Source organism: Microtus oregoni, unplaced genomic scaffold (genome assembly GCF_018167655.1).
Source record: "Microtus oregoni isolate MIOR12 unplaced genomic scaffold, Mior012 000005F_ref0000423, whole genome shotgun sequence".
Classification (NCBI taxonomy): Eukaryota; Metazoa; Chordata; class Mammalia; order Rodentia; family Cricetidae; genus Microtus; species Microtus oregoni.
The window spans coordinates 35,100,512-35,118,181 of NW_024543064.1; the positions used below are offsets into that span (position 1 = coordinate 35,100,512).

Genomic DNA, 17,670 nt, shown 5'->3' on the forward strand with positions numbered 1-17,670 from the left:
CTTAAACCAAAAGCCATAAAAAACAGAAACGAGAATAAACAATCAAAAAAACTTCACATATAACAACAATACAGAGTACAGCAAACAATTCCACATTCTTACCCTCTCCAGCTTGTCACAGTCTCTGTTTTCTGAGCAGTCTCCATTCCGTTCATCCTTCAGAGTCTTCAGGAACTCACTCTTCCTATCCGTGGTTCGGCGGGTCAGCTTGGTCAAGCGGGAGGAGCTGATCTCAATGGGAGGGGTGGTACTGGAGGGACTCTGGACAAACACCACAGATTGCTCCTAACAGTAAACGGCAAAAACTAGGAGTCCCCGAGCTACTTTGTATACCATACTGATTTTTGTCTTTTGTGTAAAAAACAGGCTCAATGGTTAAGAGCTCTGGCTATTCTTCCAAAGGACCCAGGTTCAAGTCCCAGAACCCCATGGGAAAGCTTACAACATTCTGTAACTAGGGGGATCTGAGATATACATGCAGGCAAAACACCCATAAACATGAAACAATAAAACCTCCCCACAAACCAATTCACTGTCAAAACACTAGTTTTGTGGGACACTGATTATACAGGTTTATATCATACACTGACTTTTTTTTCCTTGTTGGATTTTAGCAGAGGCAGGAGGATCAGATGCTGAAGGGCACTCATTCTCAATTAGCATGGGCAACATAAAATTCTCTCTTTAAAAAAGAGGAGCTAGAGAGATGGCTCAGTGGTTAAGAGCACTGACTGCTCTTCCAGAGAACCTGGGTTGAATTCTCAGCACCCACATGGTGGCTCACAACTATAATTCCAGTTTCAGGGGACCCAATACCAATGGCAAAACACCAATAGTCACAAACAAATACAAAAAAGGCTGCCCTACAGTTATCCTTACTCACCTCTTTGGGAGAGTTTAGAACTACACCAGCAGCTAGTACCACTGGTTTAATAACAGAAATTGGATTGGTAAAAGCAGACTCCCGGCTAGAGGAAAGGGATCCTGATTTGTGCTCCATTCTGTTAGCTTTCCATGCATTGGGCTATAAGGGAACAAAGAAAAAAAAATCAGTCAAAAGCAGCACACAAATGGGAGCATAGATTGCAAAATCAAAAATAGAATGTGAAATGTTATGCGGGAATATAAATTCTCTGAGCTTACCTGTCAACATGTGTGAAACCTTTCTGAGTTAAGCAGATGGGGTACAGAAAGGCCATGAGGTGTGTGGGGGCAGATTTAGCAGCTTTCTTTACCAGGCTAGTCCACAAAGTATTTAATTGCATGGAAAGGAGAATTTCCACTCATTCACAACCCCCTACATCTTTGTAATTTTGTGTGATTGTTAATTTCCACAAAGCACACCAGGAAAAAAAAAATGGGGTTTTCTAGAGATTTTGATAGTGATAGGCTAGTTCTATGCAAGGATGTATATTATAAATGGCATACAGTCCTTGTGTGAGACCAGAGGCCGTTTTTTGGCTCAGTTTTGTGGGGTCTGGCCATGGCGCCAACTATTAACAGCACAGTTAACAACTATTAACAGACTAAAATATGGAATAACCCATTATTTTAGTCAATCACACTGTCTAAAGAGATCAAAGATGATGATACAGGTCAACAGAGTGGGATAGAAGTAAGTGCAAAAGTACTTATTCTCAAGAATGAAAAAGAACCAAGAGACCAACATGAAAGAGGAAGGGTAGGCATGAGCACTGTTCCCTTCTGTGATGCACGCTAGGATGTGGGCTGTCGAGACGGCACAACAGCTTCAGGAATGAAAACACATTGTACGGCATGTCTAGCACCTACCTGGGGGTTGCCTTAATATTTCAGTTTTCTTTTTTGAGACAGGGTTTCTGTGTATCCTTGGCTGTCCTGGAGCTCACTTTGTAGATCAGATTGGCTTCAAACTCAAGAGATCTGCAGGCTTCTGCCTCCTGTGCTAGGATTAAAGGTTTGAGCCACCACCACCCAGCTCTGCCACCATGTATGTTGTTGCTGGGAACTGAACTAAGGACCTCTGGAATAGTAGCCAGTTTCTTAACTGCTGAACCTTCTCTCCAGCCCCACTGCCTGGCTCTTTTTTTAAAAAATTATTACTTTTATTTTTGTGTTTATGCACACGGGTGTTGGATCGACTGGAACTGGAGGAAGTCAGAAGTTGTGAACCACATGGTAAGGGTGACAGCAACAGAACTTGGGTCTTCTGCAAGAGCAGTATGTGCTCTTAATCACTGAGCCTTCTTGCCAACTCCCATATTCTTTAATTCTTAAGACAACCATGAATGATTATTATGTTTATTTTTTAGAGAATACTACTAAGGACAACACAGGCAGTTTGTTCATTAATTAGTATGTGTTACTGCTTTTTTACTATCTGAAAGTCTCCAAAAAGATGTCTAAGAAGCTGGAGACACTGACCTAACAGAACTTTGGATCCCCTGAATCTGGAATTACGGATGACTGTGATGCAAATGTATGGAACTGAACCCAGGTCCTGTGCAAGTACAATTACTCCTAAGTACTTAACTCTCTCCAGCCGCAGACTCTTTTTCTTACACTTACGAAAAAACTAAAATGCCTGTGTTCCGTTACCCATCACAGGTTACCTGTGTGCCATCAGAAATCCTGTCTTTTGGGCTGGAAAGATGGCTCAGTGATTAACACTGCTGGCTGCTCTTCCACAGGACCCAGAGTCCCATTCTCAGCACTCACAAGGATTGTCTATAACTCCATTCCTGGAATCTGAAACCATCTGGCCTCTACAGGCACCAGGCGATGTACAGAAATATGTACAGTTAAAGCATTCATACACACATTCAAAAAATAAACCAAAAACATTTTCACTAATCTAGTCTTCGGTGATTTTAAACACAGTAAGATAGATAGTTGCCCTATGACTGGTCCAACCATGCCTCCAGACAGCATCTGGAACTTGTCATCTTCCAGCCATAGCGACCAAGTACCACTGTTCCTAATGTCTCCTACTTTTTATTATATGATCAAGTAAAAGCTCACTAAAGTAAGCTAACTTTCATTAACAACTATGGTTTTCAGCTTTCTTTCTAAGATCTACTTATTTATTATGTATATAGTGTTCTGCCAGCATGTATGCCTGCCATGGAATCCAGAAGAAGGCACCAGAATGCATTATAGATGGCTGTGAGTCACCACGTGGTTGCTGGATATTGAACTTAAGGATGGGTAAAATGTAAAGTGTGATTGTTATGCTGGTAATAGGCACTATTTATGTTGGCATTTAATGTACTTCATAAAATGGCAGTTACTTCTCACTGAAAAGTTCGAAGTCGAAGATTACCACCTCTACTATGTACCTACACCTCTGTGTATTGGAAGAAAGAGAATGAAAACCTAGGAAACCTCCCCCAGAGCAAAGAGAGCAAAATGACATTTGTCTGCTGTTAGCATTGCAGCTAGATGGCTTAATTTTTTTTCACAATTTTTAAATTTTATTTATGCATATGGTATTTTTGCCCATCTGTATGTCTGTGTAACACACGGCATGCCTAGTGCCTGCAGATGTCAGAAGATGCTGGATCCCCTGGAACTGAAGCTACAGGTGGTTGAGAGTCACCTCAGTGGAGAACAAGGTTGTTCTAGAAGATCAACAAGCGCTCTTAACTGCTGACCATCTCTTTAGTTCCTAGACTGTCTCATTATAACATCTGCTCTTCTCGCTTGAATGTGTTCTTTTCCTTGTACAGCAGAAGACTAAGTGTCCTAAATACCTTACAAAGATAACTGCTGTAGGGTGGATGAGATGGCTCAGCAGGTGAAGGCACTTACAGACAAGCCTGACAACCCGAGTTCAAATTCCAGGATCCACGTGGTGGAAGGAAGGAACTGACTTATGACAAGTTGGCATTGCACCTTCCCAAGTGCCATGGAATGAAAGCTCGCACACACATATGCGGGTGCAAACACATAATAAACAAAAAAACAAGTAAATAAATGAAGTAACTATACCGGGCGGTGGTGGTACAGGCCTTTAATCCCAGCACTCTGGAGGCAGAGGCAGGCCAGACAGCCAGAGCTGTTACAGAGAGAAACCCAGTCTCAAAAAAACCAAGAGGGGAGGATGGTAACTATCACAGTTTATATTAAAAATAAGCCCTAAAAGCCCACATGTAGATGACTTGGTCCCTAAGCAATAGGAAAGTGTTAAGAATTTTAGTAGCTTGAGGCAGCCAGTAGAAGTAGTTAGATAATCAGTGGTAAGCTCTTGAAGAGGTTATCAGTTTCCTGTCTTCTTCTTCTTCCATCATCTCCTTATGACCACCACAGGTAAACAGACTTTTTCTACAACTTTGAAAAACTGTACCATGATGTACTCAGCTAAAACAGACCACTATCCTTGAACGGCTTCTCTTTGTAGGGCTGGGAATTAAATTTAGAGTTCTGAATATAAGAGTCGAGGACTAGCACTGAGCAGCACTCCCAGTCCTTCATAAGCATTTAAAGTTGTCCCAATGGCTGCTGCCTAAAGATTTCTTTACTGCTTCATTTATCTTTACTACCAAGCTACATTGCAGGGTCTTATCATATAGCTTAGGTTGGTCTCAAGTCCACAATCTTTCTGGCTCAAATGTAGGTATGTGCCATTATACCTGCCACTTTCTATCTCTTAAGACCTCAAGTCACCAAAAGTTTTCTAGCTGCAAACAGGAAAAACTGTTTGAAGACAAGGCCCACCTGTCTGGCCCAAACCCACTATATAGACCTGCCCTTAAACTCATAAGCTGTACTTTAACTCAACATCTGCCTGCCTATGCTTCTAAAATGCTGGGGTAAAAGGAGTGCAACATAACAAATGGTCTGATCCAAGTGAGTTCCCTCAACTTGCCAGCAAGTGACAAGTATTGATGAGCATTACTGCTACTGTAAACAGCTCAGGATTTCTGTGATAAAATTAATACATTTTTTCTATGTATGATTTATAATTTTCTGGTCTGTCTTAGATGTGTCAACATCTAAGTTCTTTTTCAATTCCTTACCATCTATCATCTTGTCTAGATAATCTGATCTTTATTTTTACTGTAATAATGACTGTCATGGGACTAGGTAGAGATTTACTGGATAAGCTGTTAGCTGCTAAAGTAGTGTCAACACCAGAGTAGGTACCCAAGAAAACATCTATGCAAATGCATTGCAGATCTGGTTGCCCTTGTAATTCAAGCTCCCAGAAGGAAGACACAGGGAATCCTGAGATAGACTAACTGATAGACTAGTTAGATAGATAACTGATAGACTAAATCAGCAACTTCATGTCCCTACATACAAACACATTCATATGCATGCATAATATACAAAATACACATTAAGAAAACAAAACAAACAAAAAAAAAACAAACAAAAAAATTACGTTCCAATGCTGAGGGTAATTAAAATGTCCCAGTCTAGTGTTTGCTGGTCTTAGAACTTCTGTAATCACCAATTCTTTAATGTCAAACACTTCCAAACTCTGGCTATCTACCTACCATTCTCCAAAGGTCCGTGAAATTTCTCTCTCTCTAGTAAAACCTTGATGGATGATCACAGTCTCCACCAATCTTGCGCTTATGAATTGTATTTAGTATTTAATTTATTTGAAATGTACTTAAGGGTCTTAAAAATCTGCTGTTTAATTTCAAACCTGTACTACTATATCCAGCAATTACAACAGAAAGAGCCTAACAGTTACGCCTTTGTACTGCTCTTAAGGAACAAGAAGATTCAATTGTGCAGGATGGAAAGTGAACTGCTGCTCACTAGGGCTTGCTCTTTGTAAGCAAGACATTTCACTTGAATCAATACAGAGTGAAACTCATCCAAGCAATTATGTGTTTTAGTTAAGTGTACTAGAAATAAAAGTATTTTCAGCCTTAAGGCTCCATATAAAGGAGGAAAATGAACTGATGTGATGAGTGCTGCAACTGAAGGGACCCAGTGCCGTGCAATGATGGAGATGGAAGGACACACAGACAAATTTTGCCTTGAAAACCAAACACATATAAAAATAAACAGGAGGGCTGGAGAGATGGCACAGTAGTTAACAGAACAAGGGGGTCTTCAAGAGAAGCTCAGTTCCCAGAACCATTTAGGTGGCTCACAATCATCTTTATTTTCAGCTGTAGGCGAGGTGTTCAGCTGACTGATAGGACAGATTTCATGCTATTAAAGGGACAAGCTTACAAAATGAAACTGGTGAGTTGGCACTGGCAGAGTCTGGTGATGAGAGTATAATCATATACATGTAACAGGCACTGACTGGGTATCTAATGAATAATTTTGTCAGAAAATATAAATATATATAATGGTATATGATTTATTATCAAACCTCAAAGCTCATACCTTAGAGGGAGGTGGTGCAGGCTTAGGAACCAAGTTCTTATAGACACTTGGGACCATGGTTGACACTTTGTTCCCATTTGCATGGTGGGATCCTGATGAGGTGAATGCAGCAGAGAAGGCAGCAGCAGGATCCTCTTTGGAAACTTTTTTGATGACTAGCATCTTTGAGGGTTGCTTGGCACTAGGTGGATTTTCTGTGAAATATAAGAGTGGGGACACACAAAAAAGTCAAATTTGTAAGTAACACAGAAAAGTTTAGGTAATAGTCTTTCCTGCAACATAGGTAGGTGATGAAGTTGAGACCAAGGGACAAACATTACCTTGTGTTCATTTAACAAATATCTTGAAAAATAACAGTATGGGTAGGTAGAGAAGCAGCCCAGTTGGTGAAATATTTATCGAGCAAGTGTTGAGTATATTAGTTAATCTCCAGAACATGAGTTTAAAAACAAAACAAAACAAAACAGATGCATATTCTTGCAAACTTATCATTGGAGGGGAGAGATAGGTGAATCCCTGGGATTCTCTGGCCTGCCAGCCTAGCATACTAGGCCAATGAGACAGTGTTTCTAAAACAAGGTAGATGGTTCGTGAAGACCACCACCCAAAGTTGACCAAGTCTTGCCTTTGTACATGCCCGCATATGTTCATGTCCCTTAGGAAAAAATAATAAAATTTTTCAAAGTTTAAAAAATTTGTTTACTTAATGTGCATGAGTGTTTTGTCTGCATACTTTATGCATACCTAGTACCCGTGAAGGTCAGAGGAGGATATCAGATATCCTGGAGTTACAGATGACTTCAAGCTGCCATGTAGGTGCTGAGAATCAAACCCTGGTCCTCTAGAAGAGCAGCCAGTACTCTTAAAAACTGAACCGAACCATCTCTCTAGTCCCTTAATTTGTTTTTAATAGTCTCACTATGTAGCTTTGGCTAGCCTGGAAACTCACTATGGAGCCCAAGCTGTCTCCAAACTCAGAGATCCTAAATATATACGCAGACACACGGGCACACCCCTCTCTTCTAAAAATAAACAAATCTTTAGGGCTAGAGATGTCTCACTATTAAGAGCACTGGCTGCTCTTCCAGAGGACCCAGGTTCAATTCACAGCAAGTACATGGCAGCTACTAACTCTGTAACTCCAGTTCCCTGGGATCTGACACCTTCACACCAATGCACATAAAGTAAAAAAAAAAAAAAAAAGAAAAAACAAAAACAAATTAATTTAAGTTAAAACCACCAACAAAAACCCAAGTCTTAATCAGGACCCAGCAAGGTTCCAATGGTCTATTCTGTCTCCACTACAATTACTACGCCTGGATGGTTTTAAGGAGACAGACTATTCTCTATCTTTGTGGATGCTTCGTGAAGAGCTAACAGGTGTTAGCTACCCTAGGCAAGAAGATGAGAAACAAAAACTAACTTAAGAACAAACAAACTAAAATAATATTTTTCCCCCTTTACTCAGTAATAAGAATTTGAGGATTAGAAGAAAGATGGCCCAGAGGTTAAGAACACTGGCTGCTCTTCCATAAGTCCTGAGTTCAATCCCCAGCAACCACATGGTGGCTCACAAGACATGCATGTGGACAGAACACTATATACACAATAAATAAATCTGTTAAAAAAAAAATCAAACAGTCTTTTAAAATAGCAAAATCTACCTACCCCATACTCCAGAAGGGGTCCCAAAAGGTCTGCATGGCTGATTCTGTTTGCCAGCTTCTGGATTCAAAGAAGGCTACAATAAAAAAGGAGGGGGGTATTAATGATTGACAGATACAGAAAGCTCATCACTTTGGAATTTTTCACAAAGTAGCCATCACTAAATGGGTGTACAACTAACAAATACAGCTACCAAAAAGTTATAAATTATCAGAACCAACAAATTTAAAAATATTTTAAAAATGTAAATTACGTTAAAATCTAAAATCAATCGACACTATGGTATTTTTAGCTTGTACTTCCTTTGTCATAGGATTTCTTTTTCTTTTTTTTTTAAGTTTTGTTGAGACGGTTTCTCTGTAGCTTTGAAGCCTGTCCTAGAACTTGCTCTGTAGACCAGGCTGGCCTTGAACTCACAGAGATCCTCATGCCTCTGTCTCCCGAATGCTGGGTTCAAAGACGTGCGCCACCACTGCCTGGCTTGTCATGGGATTTCTTTTTTTTTCTTTTTTCTGATTTTTCAAGACAGGGTTTCTCCGTAGCTTGGTTCCTGTCCTGGAATTAGCTCTTGTAGACCAGGCTGGCCTCGAACTCACAGAGATCCACCTGCCTCTGCCTCCCGAGTGCTGGGATTAAAGGCATGCGCCACCACCACCCGGCTGTCATGGGATTTCTTATACACACACACACACACTACAAATATGCATCCTATCTTTCAATAGAGTAAATATGCAAAAGGAGGCATAGAAACAAGAATGTTAGTATTTTCCTCATATTCAAGGAGAGTAACATCGTCAGTGAAATGTGTGCATAGCATTCACTGAAGTTATAAGACTGCACTAGAACAGAAACTATATTCCAGGATTATATAAGGTATACAAAGGCAATTAAAATAGCCCCAGTCCTCACAGGTTCATTCATCATTAAAAAGATAAAACTAATAACCAAGTAAGTATCATAAAAGGTTCTACTATAATAAAAATTCACATTGGGCAAGGACTACTGAAAGGGGCTGGATAAATCCTTAGCAGAGAAATGAGAAGTTCAATTACAGGTGATGACAGTATGATTCCAAGAACTGAAAGCTCAATAAATACATCAAACCAAGTTTAGCTTGGACTTAACTAATTTTATAGAGGATAGAAGGGATTAAACACAATGGTGTCCAGAGTAGAAACTGTTCTAAATCAGGGTAACAGCACTATCTCCTGGGCCTATGTTCTTAAATTATATTCTATCTATAGTTCTAAGATACGGTCCCTATTTATGCAGTATCTGTAATCTCATTACACATCTATTTAACTTAAATTGTGTGTGTGTGTGTGTGTGTGTGTACCTGAGTGCAGTGCCTGATGAGGCCAGAAGAGGGCACCAAGTTCTTTGGACTAGAAGCCACCCAATGTGGGCGCTGAGAGTCAAACGTGGGCCCTCTGCAAGAGCACTAAGCACTTTTAAACCTTTAACTACCTATCTAGCACATTGATTGGTTTGTTTCTTTTGTTGTTGTTTTTGGTTTTTTTGAGATAGGGTTTCTCTGTGTAGCCCTGAGTGTACTGGAACTCACTCTGTAGACCAGGCTAGCCTTGAACTCTGAAATCTGCCTACCTTTGCCTTTGAAGTGCTAGGATTAGAGGTTTGGGTCACCACCTTGAGACTGACACTGATTGCTTTTTTTTTTTTTTTTTAAAGCAGTTTAAAAATGAGATTACCCAAGTATAAAATCCCAATATCCCACAATGGAAAGAAATTACTATAAGCAGCCTTCTGACTTCACATGCTGGCCCTGGCACACCACTCAGACACACAAAAATAAATAAACAGGCAAAAAGCTCTTTCAACTACCACTCATTAACAAATACATTACTGACTAAACCAGCAATACTTAGTAAGTTTTACCTCTCTACCCAAATCCTTCCTTTCTAAAAATAACTAGCTAAACTTAAGGAATCATTTCTTCTCTTTTACTTCCCAGGTGTGCATCTATAAACACTTTCTATAAGTTAAAATTTACATTATCGTTCCTATGGTGAAAGAAGTACAATTATGAACTCATGGATCTAACTATATTTGATGTAATATAAACTGTTATCTTTAAATAATTTCAGATAAGCATCCCATTTCTGATCAGTAAAAATCTCTTTGCTCTTTTATTTATGTATGTATTTTGTTTTTTTCTGAGACAGGGTTTCTCTGTGTAGCGCTGGCTGTCCTGGAACTCACTCCACAGACCAGACTAGCATTCAACTGAAGAGATCCATCTGTTTCTGTGCCCTAAGTGTTGGGATTAAAGGTGTGCATCACCAGGTCCAGTTTTGATTTTTTTTTTTTTTTGGTTTTTTCGAGACAAGGTTTCTCTGTGGTTTTGGAGCCTGTCCTGGAACTAGCTCTGTAGACCAGGCTGGTCTCGAACTCACAGAGATCCGCCTGCCTCTGCCTCCCGAGTGCTGGGATTACAGGCGTGCGCCACCACTGCCCGGCAGTTTTGATTTTTTTTTTAAGTTTATTTTTATTATATGTATGCTTGTGTGTCTGTGTTGGCCAGATGCCTTAGATGCTCCTGGAGTTGAACTTATGGGTCATTGTGAATCATTTGATGTGGGTTTTAGAAACTGAACTCAGGTCGTCTCCAAGAGCTTAAATGCTAAGGCCACCTCTCTCCAAACACCTTTTTACATTCTTATCTTGTATGTGAGTGTCTATGTATGTATGTAAGGACATGTGCCACTCAGTGTATGTGCACTTCAGAAAACAACTTGATAGTCACTTCTCTTCTTTGGCATAGGTCCTAGGCATTGAACTCAGGTAGTCAGGCTTGGTGGCAGAGAACTTTATCCATGGACCCAGCAAACTGGCCCATGAATCTTTTTGACAGACCCTAAGTAGCCTTTAATTCTTTCATATGTAGAATGAAAAAATACTTTATCTTTTAATACACTGTTCACAAATGTATTAAGACCACAAGCTAGGTACCAGGTTGTCCACTGATACGGGGATTTGATTTGTTTTTATAGGAACAACCAAATTTAAAGACAAATAACTAATAATTTATTGAAATTTCCAATCCTGTTAAAGTTGGGTTCAAGTTTGGGTTTTGTGTTTATTTTAAAGGGTATTTTTGTCTGCATGTATGTCCGTGTACCACATGCATGCCTGGTGCCTGTGGAAGCAAGAAAAGTATGTTAGATCTCCTGGAACTACAGTCACAGATGGATGTGAGCTGCCCGGTGAGTGCCGGGAACTGAACCGAGTCCTCAGCAGTAGCTGCCAGTGCTTTCAATTATGGAGCCATCTCTCCAGCTCAAACCTGAAGGCCAGATAGCTTCGATCCTCCTGCAGCAGGAGCCTCTCTATCTTATTATACTCACCTACTTTAGACTATGTATGATATATACAATAGTCTCTGAGTAGCAATGCCAGTATTTCACAGAAAACATTAGAACCTTCAGAAATGTTTTTTCTTTTTCTTTCTCTCTCTCTCTCCTTCGTTCCTTCGTTCCTTCGTTCCTTCCTCCCTTCCTTCTTTTCTGAGACAGGGTTTCTCTGTAGCTTTGGAGCCTGTCCTGGACTCTGTAGGCCAAGCTAGCCTCAAACTCATGGAGATCTGCTTCTCTCTGTCTCCCGAGTACTGGGATTAAAGGCATGAGCCACTGCCCAGCTCAGACACGTTTTTCTTATTTTCTCCTCAAAACTAATTATACAGTATCTCCACTTTAGGAACTATAGTTTTTATATGTTGTATTCTGTTAATTCATAGACATACACACATATACATTTATCAAAGACAGTGTGTGCATGCTAGAAAAGTACTCTGTCTTTAATCTAAGTATTACCAGTTCCTGATTCTGTTCAGGAATCAGCTGGAACCAGAAGAGACCACTCACATATGACAATATGAACTCTATTACTGAGTCCTAACCACAGACACTGACCTCACAGTGAACATTCGTCTTTTGTTGACATCTTTCTGATTGTCTGAAGCTTATTCTCTAGTAATATTGTCATGAAGTTAAGAAACAATATCCCAAGACTTTGGTTTGTTTCTGTCTTTGGTATACACGTGTGCATGCATCCTTGTGTACAGGTTTGAATGTCAGAGGCTGATGTTGGGTTCTCTGTTGCTCTCAAACAGGGTCTCTCATTTAACCTGGCGCCTATGCTGGCTAGTCAACCACTGGAGCTGTTTTCCTCACCAAGCTGGGGTTACACAGAGGGTGCCACTATGCCTCTTCTGTGGCTTGATGGAAAGCTAAACTGACCTTCTCTTGACTATATACCACCCTCAGCCCTAGCTGTCCCCTCTGCATATCTTTCTTAAATACTGATGCAGACCTGTGACCATTTAACAGAGAATACACTTAATAGTGTGTAAAACTGTAGGCTCCTATTTTCTTTCCTTGAGTATTTTCTTTACTAATTTTACTTCTCTGTTGCACAAAGGGCTATTGTCTAAATGTATCTGATTTTCCTTCTTACAAACCAAAATCTTAGATATATAAAAGGTATTTTTCTTTTTTGTTTATGCCTAGTAACTTTAGTATTGACAATATGGCTCAATTTTTTTCAATTTATAGCCTCAAATTTTATTCTATTTCCAAAAAAACCTTAAATTACACTTTTCAGCATTTAAGCTATTATTTTTGCCTTCATTTTCTAAATTGTGTCCTATTATATATGCCCTTAATCTTTTGTCAAACTTGTTTTACTTTCTCTAAATTTTCATGTCTAATTTCATTATTAAAAGAAATTCTTTTTTCCTAATTACTGAAAAAAATTAGCATTCATTCTTGTTTTTCTTATTTTACGTTGTTTTCTGAAATCTCCATTTTTAATTTTTTTTGTTGTTGTTGTTTTTGGTTTTTTTCATGCAGGGTTTCTCTGTGTATCTTTGGATTCTGTCCTGGAACTCACTCTGTAGACCAGACTGTCCTCAAACTCACCTGCCTCTGCCTCCCAAGTACTGGGATTAAAGGCATGCACCACCACCGCTGGGTTAAATCTTCCATTTTTTAAAGTATCATTAATTTTTTTTAAGTTCTCGTCTTAAAAAATTTATTTTACGCCGGGCTGTAGTGGCGCACACCTTTAATCCCAGCACTCGGGAGGCAGAGGCAGGCGGATGGATCTCTGTGAGTTCGAGGCCAGCCTGGTCTAAAAGAGCTAGTTCCAGGACAGGAACCAAAAGCTACAGAGAAACCCTGTCTCAAAAATCAATCAATCAATCAATAAATAAATAAAATAAATTTTATTTACTTATGTGCATGTTTCCACCAGCATAAACAAGCCAGAAGTCATTGAATTATCTATTGTTTCTGTGTAGATCTCTGCTGTCCTGGAAAGCATGCTGTAGATCAGGTTGGCCTTAAACTCAGAGATCTGCCTTCCTCTGCCTCCTGAGTGCTGGGATTAAAGGAGTGTATCACCATGCCCAGTAGATGAATACTTTGCCTGCATATATATGGTTACCTTGTGTCCAAGAAAGTCATAGAGGGTACTTATCTCCTGAACTAGGGGTTAGGATAAATTTGAGCCACCATGTAGGTGCTAAGCCTAGATCTTCTGTGAGAGCAAGTTTTCTTTTTATCTTCTGGTTTTTTGAGACAGGGTTTTTCTGTGTAGTCCTGGCTGTCCAGGAACTCATTCTGTAGACTAGTCTGGTCTTGAATTCAGAGATCCGACTGTTTCTGACTCCTAAGTGCTGGGATTAAAGGTGTGCACCACAACATCTGGCTTTAGTTTCTTTAATGCCTACCTCTAACTCTTTATTTTTTACTTTATTTGATTTTTTACCTCTAACCTTTTGTCTAAACTTCATCTATTATTTCAGTCTGTGTGCAATTATATTGCCGACAGTTGTTCTCAGTAGGAGCTTTGTTCTAGAACAGAATACTAGGGATTTTATGTAGATCAGGCAGGCCTCTAAATCGTAGAGATTTGCTTGCCTCTGCCTTCTAGTGTTGGGATCAGAGGCTTGTGTCACTATGCCTGGTTTGTATTTTAATCCCCACCCACCCACTCAAAATGGTGTAAATTATTGAATAAAGATGACAGTGATAATATGCTAAAAAGGTAATATACCGGACATACTTGCTTAAATCAGATCTATTTTTAAAGTTCTTAGAAGGGAACCAGAAAGGAACTCAGTGGGTAAAGATACTTGGCTGCTGTTGAGTTCAATCCCTGGATCTCAAGCGAAGATGGAAGAATTCTATAAATTTGTACTATTGCATACATGCCCACACACATACATCATAGGATCACATGAAAATATATCAATTTTAAAGAATGCTCTTGTGACTAACCAATATGGCTCTGTAGCTAAGGGTGCCTGTCATCAAGCCCAATGACTTAGTTCAATCCCCAGGATCTACACAGTGGAAAAACCAGCTCTTCCAAGCTGTCCTCAATACATGTATGTGCACGGCATATGTGCATTTATACATCTATAGCAAATAAATGGAATAAATAAAATTAACATATAGTCTTAGCATCAAATTTCACTGACTATAATTAACAGCCAAAATATAATTACTTTACAAAATAAAGAACAAAATTCACAGAAAAACAAACATTTATGATAAAGACATAATAAACAGAAATAAATTCAAATGGGTCCTGTGGTGATGGCAGCAACGCACACCTTCAATCCCAGAACTCTGGAGGCAGAGGCAGATGAATCTCTGTGAGTTTAAAGTCAGCCTGGTCTACTAAGTAAGACCCTGACAAGAGAAAATAGAGTCCTATATTTTTACAAGACATTATTTGTTTTTAACTATGCATTAAAAGCTTCATACTTACAAAGTCTTCTTCTTCGAACTGCAACTTTTCTATTTTATCCTCTTTTTTTTCTTCCCTAATCTCTGTTGGTGGTTTTTCTTGAAAGGTGCAGCCTTTCCGGGAGTGGAAGCTACCATTCCAGTGTCGATGGTTTCCTGTGCTACCTCCACTCCGTTGGCTCATGCCATCATGACCTCGGGAAGAGCCATGCCAACCAGATGGATTCCCTGTGTTTCCAGCATATGTTCCCTTAGAGACACCAGAGTCCACAGAATCATGGCGGAATAGAGAGGGTTGGTGCCAAGAATCTAAAATAGCAAGGAAAAGTAAGGTATTAGTTGTCTTGTTTCTTATAAATTCAGAAATAATTTGGCCAGATGCTTCCTGCTTTGGTCAAAGTTACTTTCAAAAGGCCTTCAGGAAACCTCTTAAATACCTTTTGATAGGGCAGAAACTTAGGTAGGTGGGAAAGACAGAGCTGGATGCTGGGAAAAAGATCACAGTCAGGCAGATGCCATGATTCTCCTGTCCAAGACGGACGCTGGTTTGACTCATGCTGGTAAGCCACAGTCAAGTGGCGATACACATTAATGGAAATGGGTTAATCAAGATGTGAGAGTTAGCCAATAAGAGGCTAGAGTTAATGGGCCAATTTCTGTGTGATTATTTCAGGAGGAGCCCACTACTCGTCCTACAACATCACAGAGATCCACTTGCCTCTGTCCCTTGATTGTCTGGATTACCATGCCTGGTTCTAAGCAGTAGTTTAAATATATGGTCACAACAGCTGGAAATGACTCACCTCCTGTAGTACGTAGAGGTCCATTGTTAAAAAAGCCATCAGAAGAATTATGTCGACGACGGCTTACTCCAAATCTACCTTCTCCACGGGATAGGTGCTCTCCGTGTTTGTCAAAGGTGGCTATAGATGACTAACATAAAAGATAGAGAGGCAAAGACTTAGTTTTTTTCAGTATCTTATTGGGTTCTAAATCAGGTGTTCAAAAACAAAAACCCGTTGTGGTAGTACAGTATCAACGCTAAGAAGACCATGAGGTGACTGCCATGAGTTTCAGCTCAGCTATACAGGAAAACCTTGACTCAAAAGTAAACAAATAAACAAAAGCTAATATTATAGATGTGAGCCATCATAACCAGTTTATTACAATTTCTGTTTTTGAGTCAGGGCCTCATTCTCTAATTCCAGAGGCCTAGAATATACTATGTAGCCCAGGTTTACATCAGACTTGTGGCAATCCTCCTACTTTAACTTCTAGAGTACTGGATTATAGTCATGATCTACCATTCTTGTATTACCATGGTCTTAAAAACTTATTTCTAAACATTACCTCATATTTATAGCAATTCTATAATTTTAGTATCAGTTTCATTTTATTTATACATGAGGAAAAAAAAATCAAGCAGATTAAGTCTTTGAATATACACAAAAGAAAGAAGCTTTTGAAAGATCACAGATTAACTTTAATATTCGTATTCCAAGAGCACCTACTTTATTTACCAAGGCAAGGACTCTCAGTCACACTCGCCTAAGAGATCCTGTTTCCATCTCCCTAGTACTGGGATTAACACTAGAATCACTGGAGGTTGCTATCCTGCCCAGGCTTTAAATTGAGCGCTGAGGATCCCATGCTTGTGCACCACTCTATAGACTGAGCTTTCTCCCTAGCTTCCTATTTATCCTCCACCTGTGACAGTGATGGTGGACTGAAATTGTCAGCTTCACTAGGATATGGGATGTCTAAAAAAAGCCTATCTTGAATATAATTAAGAGTGTTTTCCAGAGGAGCGTTAGTGAACTGAGCTGGAAAGAGCCTCCCTGAGTTGTTGGTATTATGTAATGTGAGGAAAAGGCAGATGAGCAAAGCACTCACTGTCCAGCATTTCACCCTATTTGAACAGGGACCTTTTTGGTTTTTTGCCCTGCTACCAGTAAGGGAGAGATTCTATTTCTTAGTCTTTAAACACAGACTTGCTTCAGCCATGTTTCAAAGACCTTTGAGGGCACTTGCACATATGTTTACACACACATTTGGAAAAAAAAGAGGTATTGGCTTTAAGGTAGACATTGATGTGAATAACGCAAATAATGCATAATTATTCAAACTCAAGGTTTTTTTTTTTTTTAGATTTTACAAGTGTGTCTTGCCCAAATGTATGTATCTAAGTATACCACATGCACATTAGGTGCCCAAAAAGATTAGAAGAGGGAATGAGATCCCTTATGGATGATTGAGCCACTGTATGGGTTTTGGGTGTCAAATCCAGGTCCCTTCAAAATAAAACAAGAACAGCAATACAGCCTGAACCTGAAACAGAAGTCACAAAGCAGTCAGGATGGAAAGAACTGGTGTGTTTGGGTAGTCCCTGCAGGAATGGACGTCAGTACCTTCGCTGACTGTGGCGTTGGGAAATTTAGCCAAGCAGGAACAAAGTCATGCTGCGCCATTGAGGGCCAGTGTCTGTTCAGCAAGATGAGGCATCCAACCTCATGGCCAGGATCTAAAAAGAGACATAGAGTCTGTGATTAATCTACAATCTTCCTTTAGAAGACTGAACCCCTGAATTTATCTACAGATTACTTCTAAGATTCCAAATCTCAAGAATTCTAAGAAAAGCCGTGTTTATATGACTATGAAAACACACGAGATGAAAACATGAAGGGTTATATGAAGGGAGCAAATGTGTTCTTCAGCTTTAATACCTTTTTAAAAAAATTATAGTAGAAGCTGGGCCTGGTGGTGTACCCCTTTAATCCCAGAATTTGGGAGGCAGAGGCAGGTGGATCTTTGTGAGTTCAAGGCCAACTGGTCTACAAAGCAGGTTGCAGGACAATCAAGACTGCTACACAGAGAAACCCTGCCATGAAAAAAACCCAAC

At 39.7% G+C, this 17,670-nt stretch overlaps 1 protein-coding gene across 3 annotated transcripts in view; it reads right to left on the reverse strand.

The window, feature by feature from the left end:
* Positions 1-17,670, reverse strand: part of Gpbp1l1 (GC-rich promoter binding protein 1 like 1) — a 40,864-nt gene that overhangs the window by 5,455 nt on the left and 17,739 nt on the right. For 2 of the 3 annotated variants that reach the window (XM_041651822.1, XM_041651823.1), the window contains exons 3-9: positions 17,180-17,292; positions 15,575-15,704; positions 14,794-15,080; positions 8,002-8,074; positions 6,334-6,527; positions 884-1,024; positions 103-285 (exon numbers count right to left, since the gene is read on the reverse strand). In XM_041651822.1, coding sequence (XP_041507756.1) covers positions 103-285; positions 884-1,024; positions 6,334-6,527; positions 8,002-8,074; positions 14,794-15,080; positions 15,575-15,704; positions 17,180-17,239 — 1,068 coding nt within the window. In that variant the 5' untranslated portion in view covers positions 17,240-17,292. The remainder of the gene's footprint in view (positions 1-102; positions 286-883; positions 1,025-6,333; positions 6,528-8,001; positions 8,075-14,793; positions 15,081-15,574; positions 15,705-17,179; positions 17,293-17,670) is intronic. The other variant, XM_041651824.1, reaches the window with a different exon arrangement.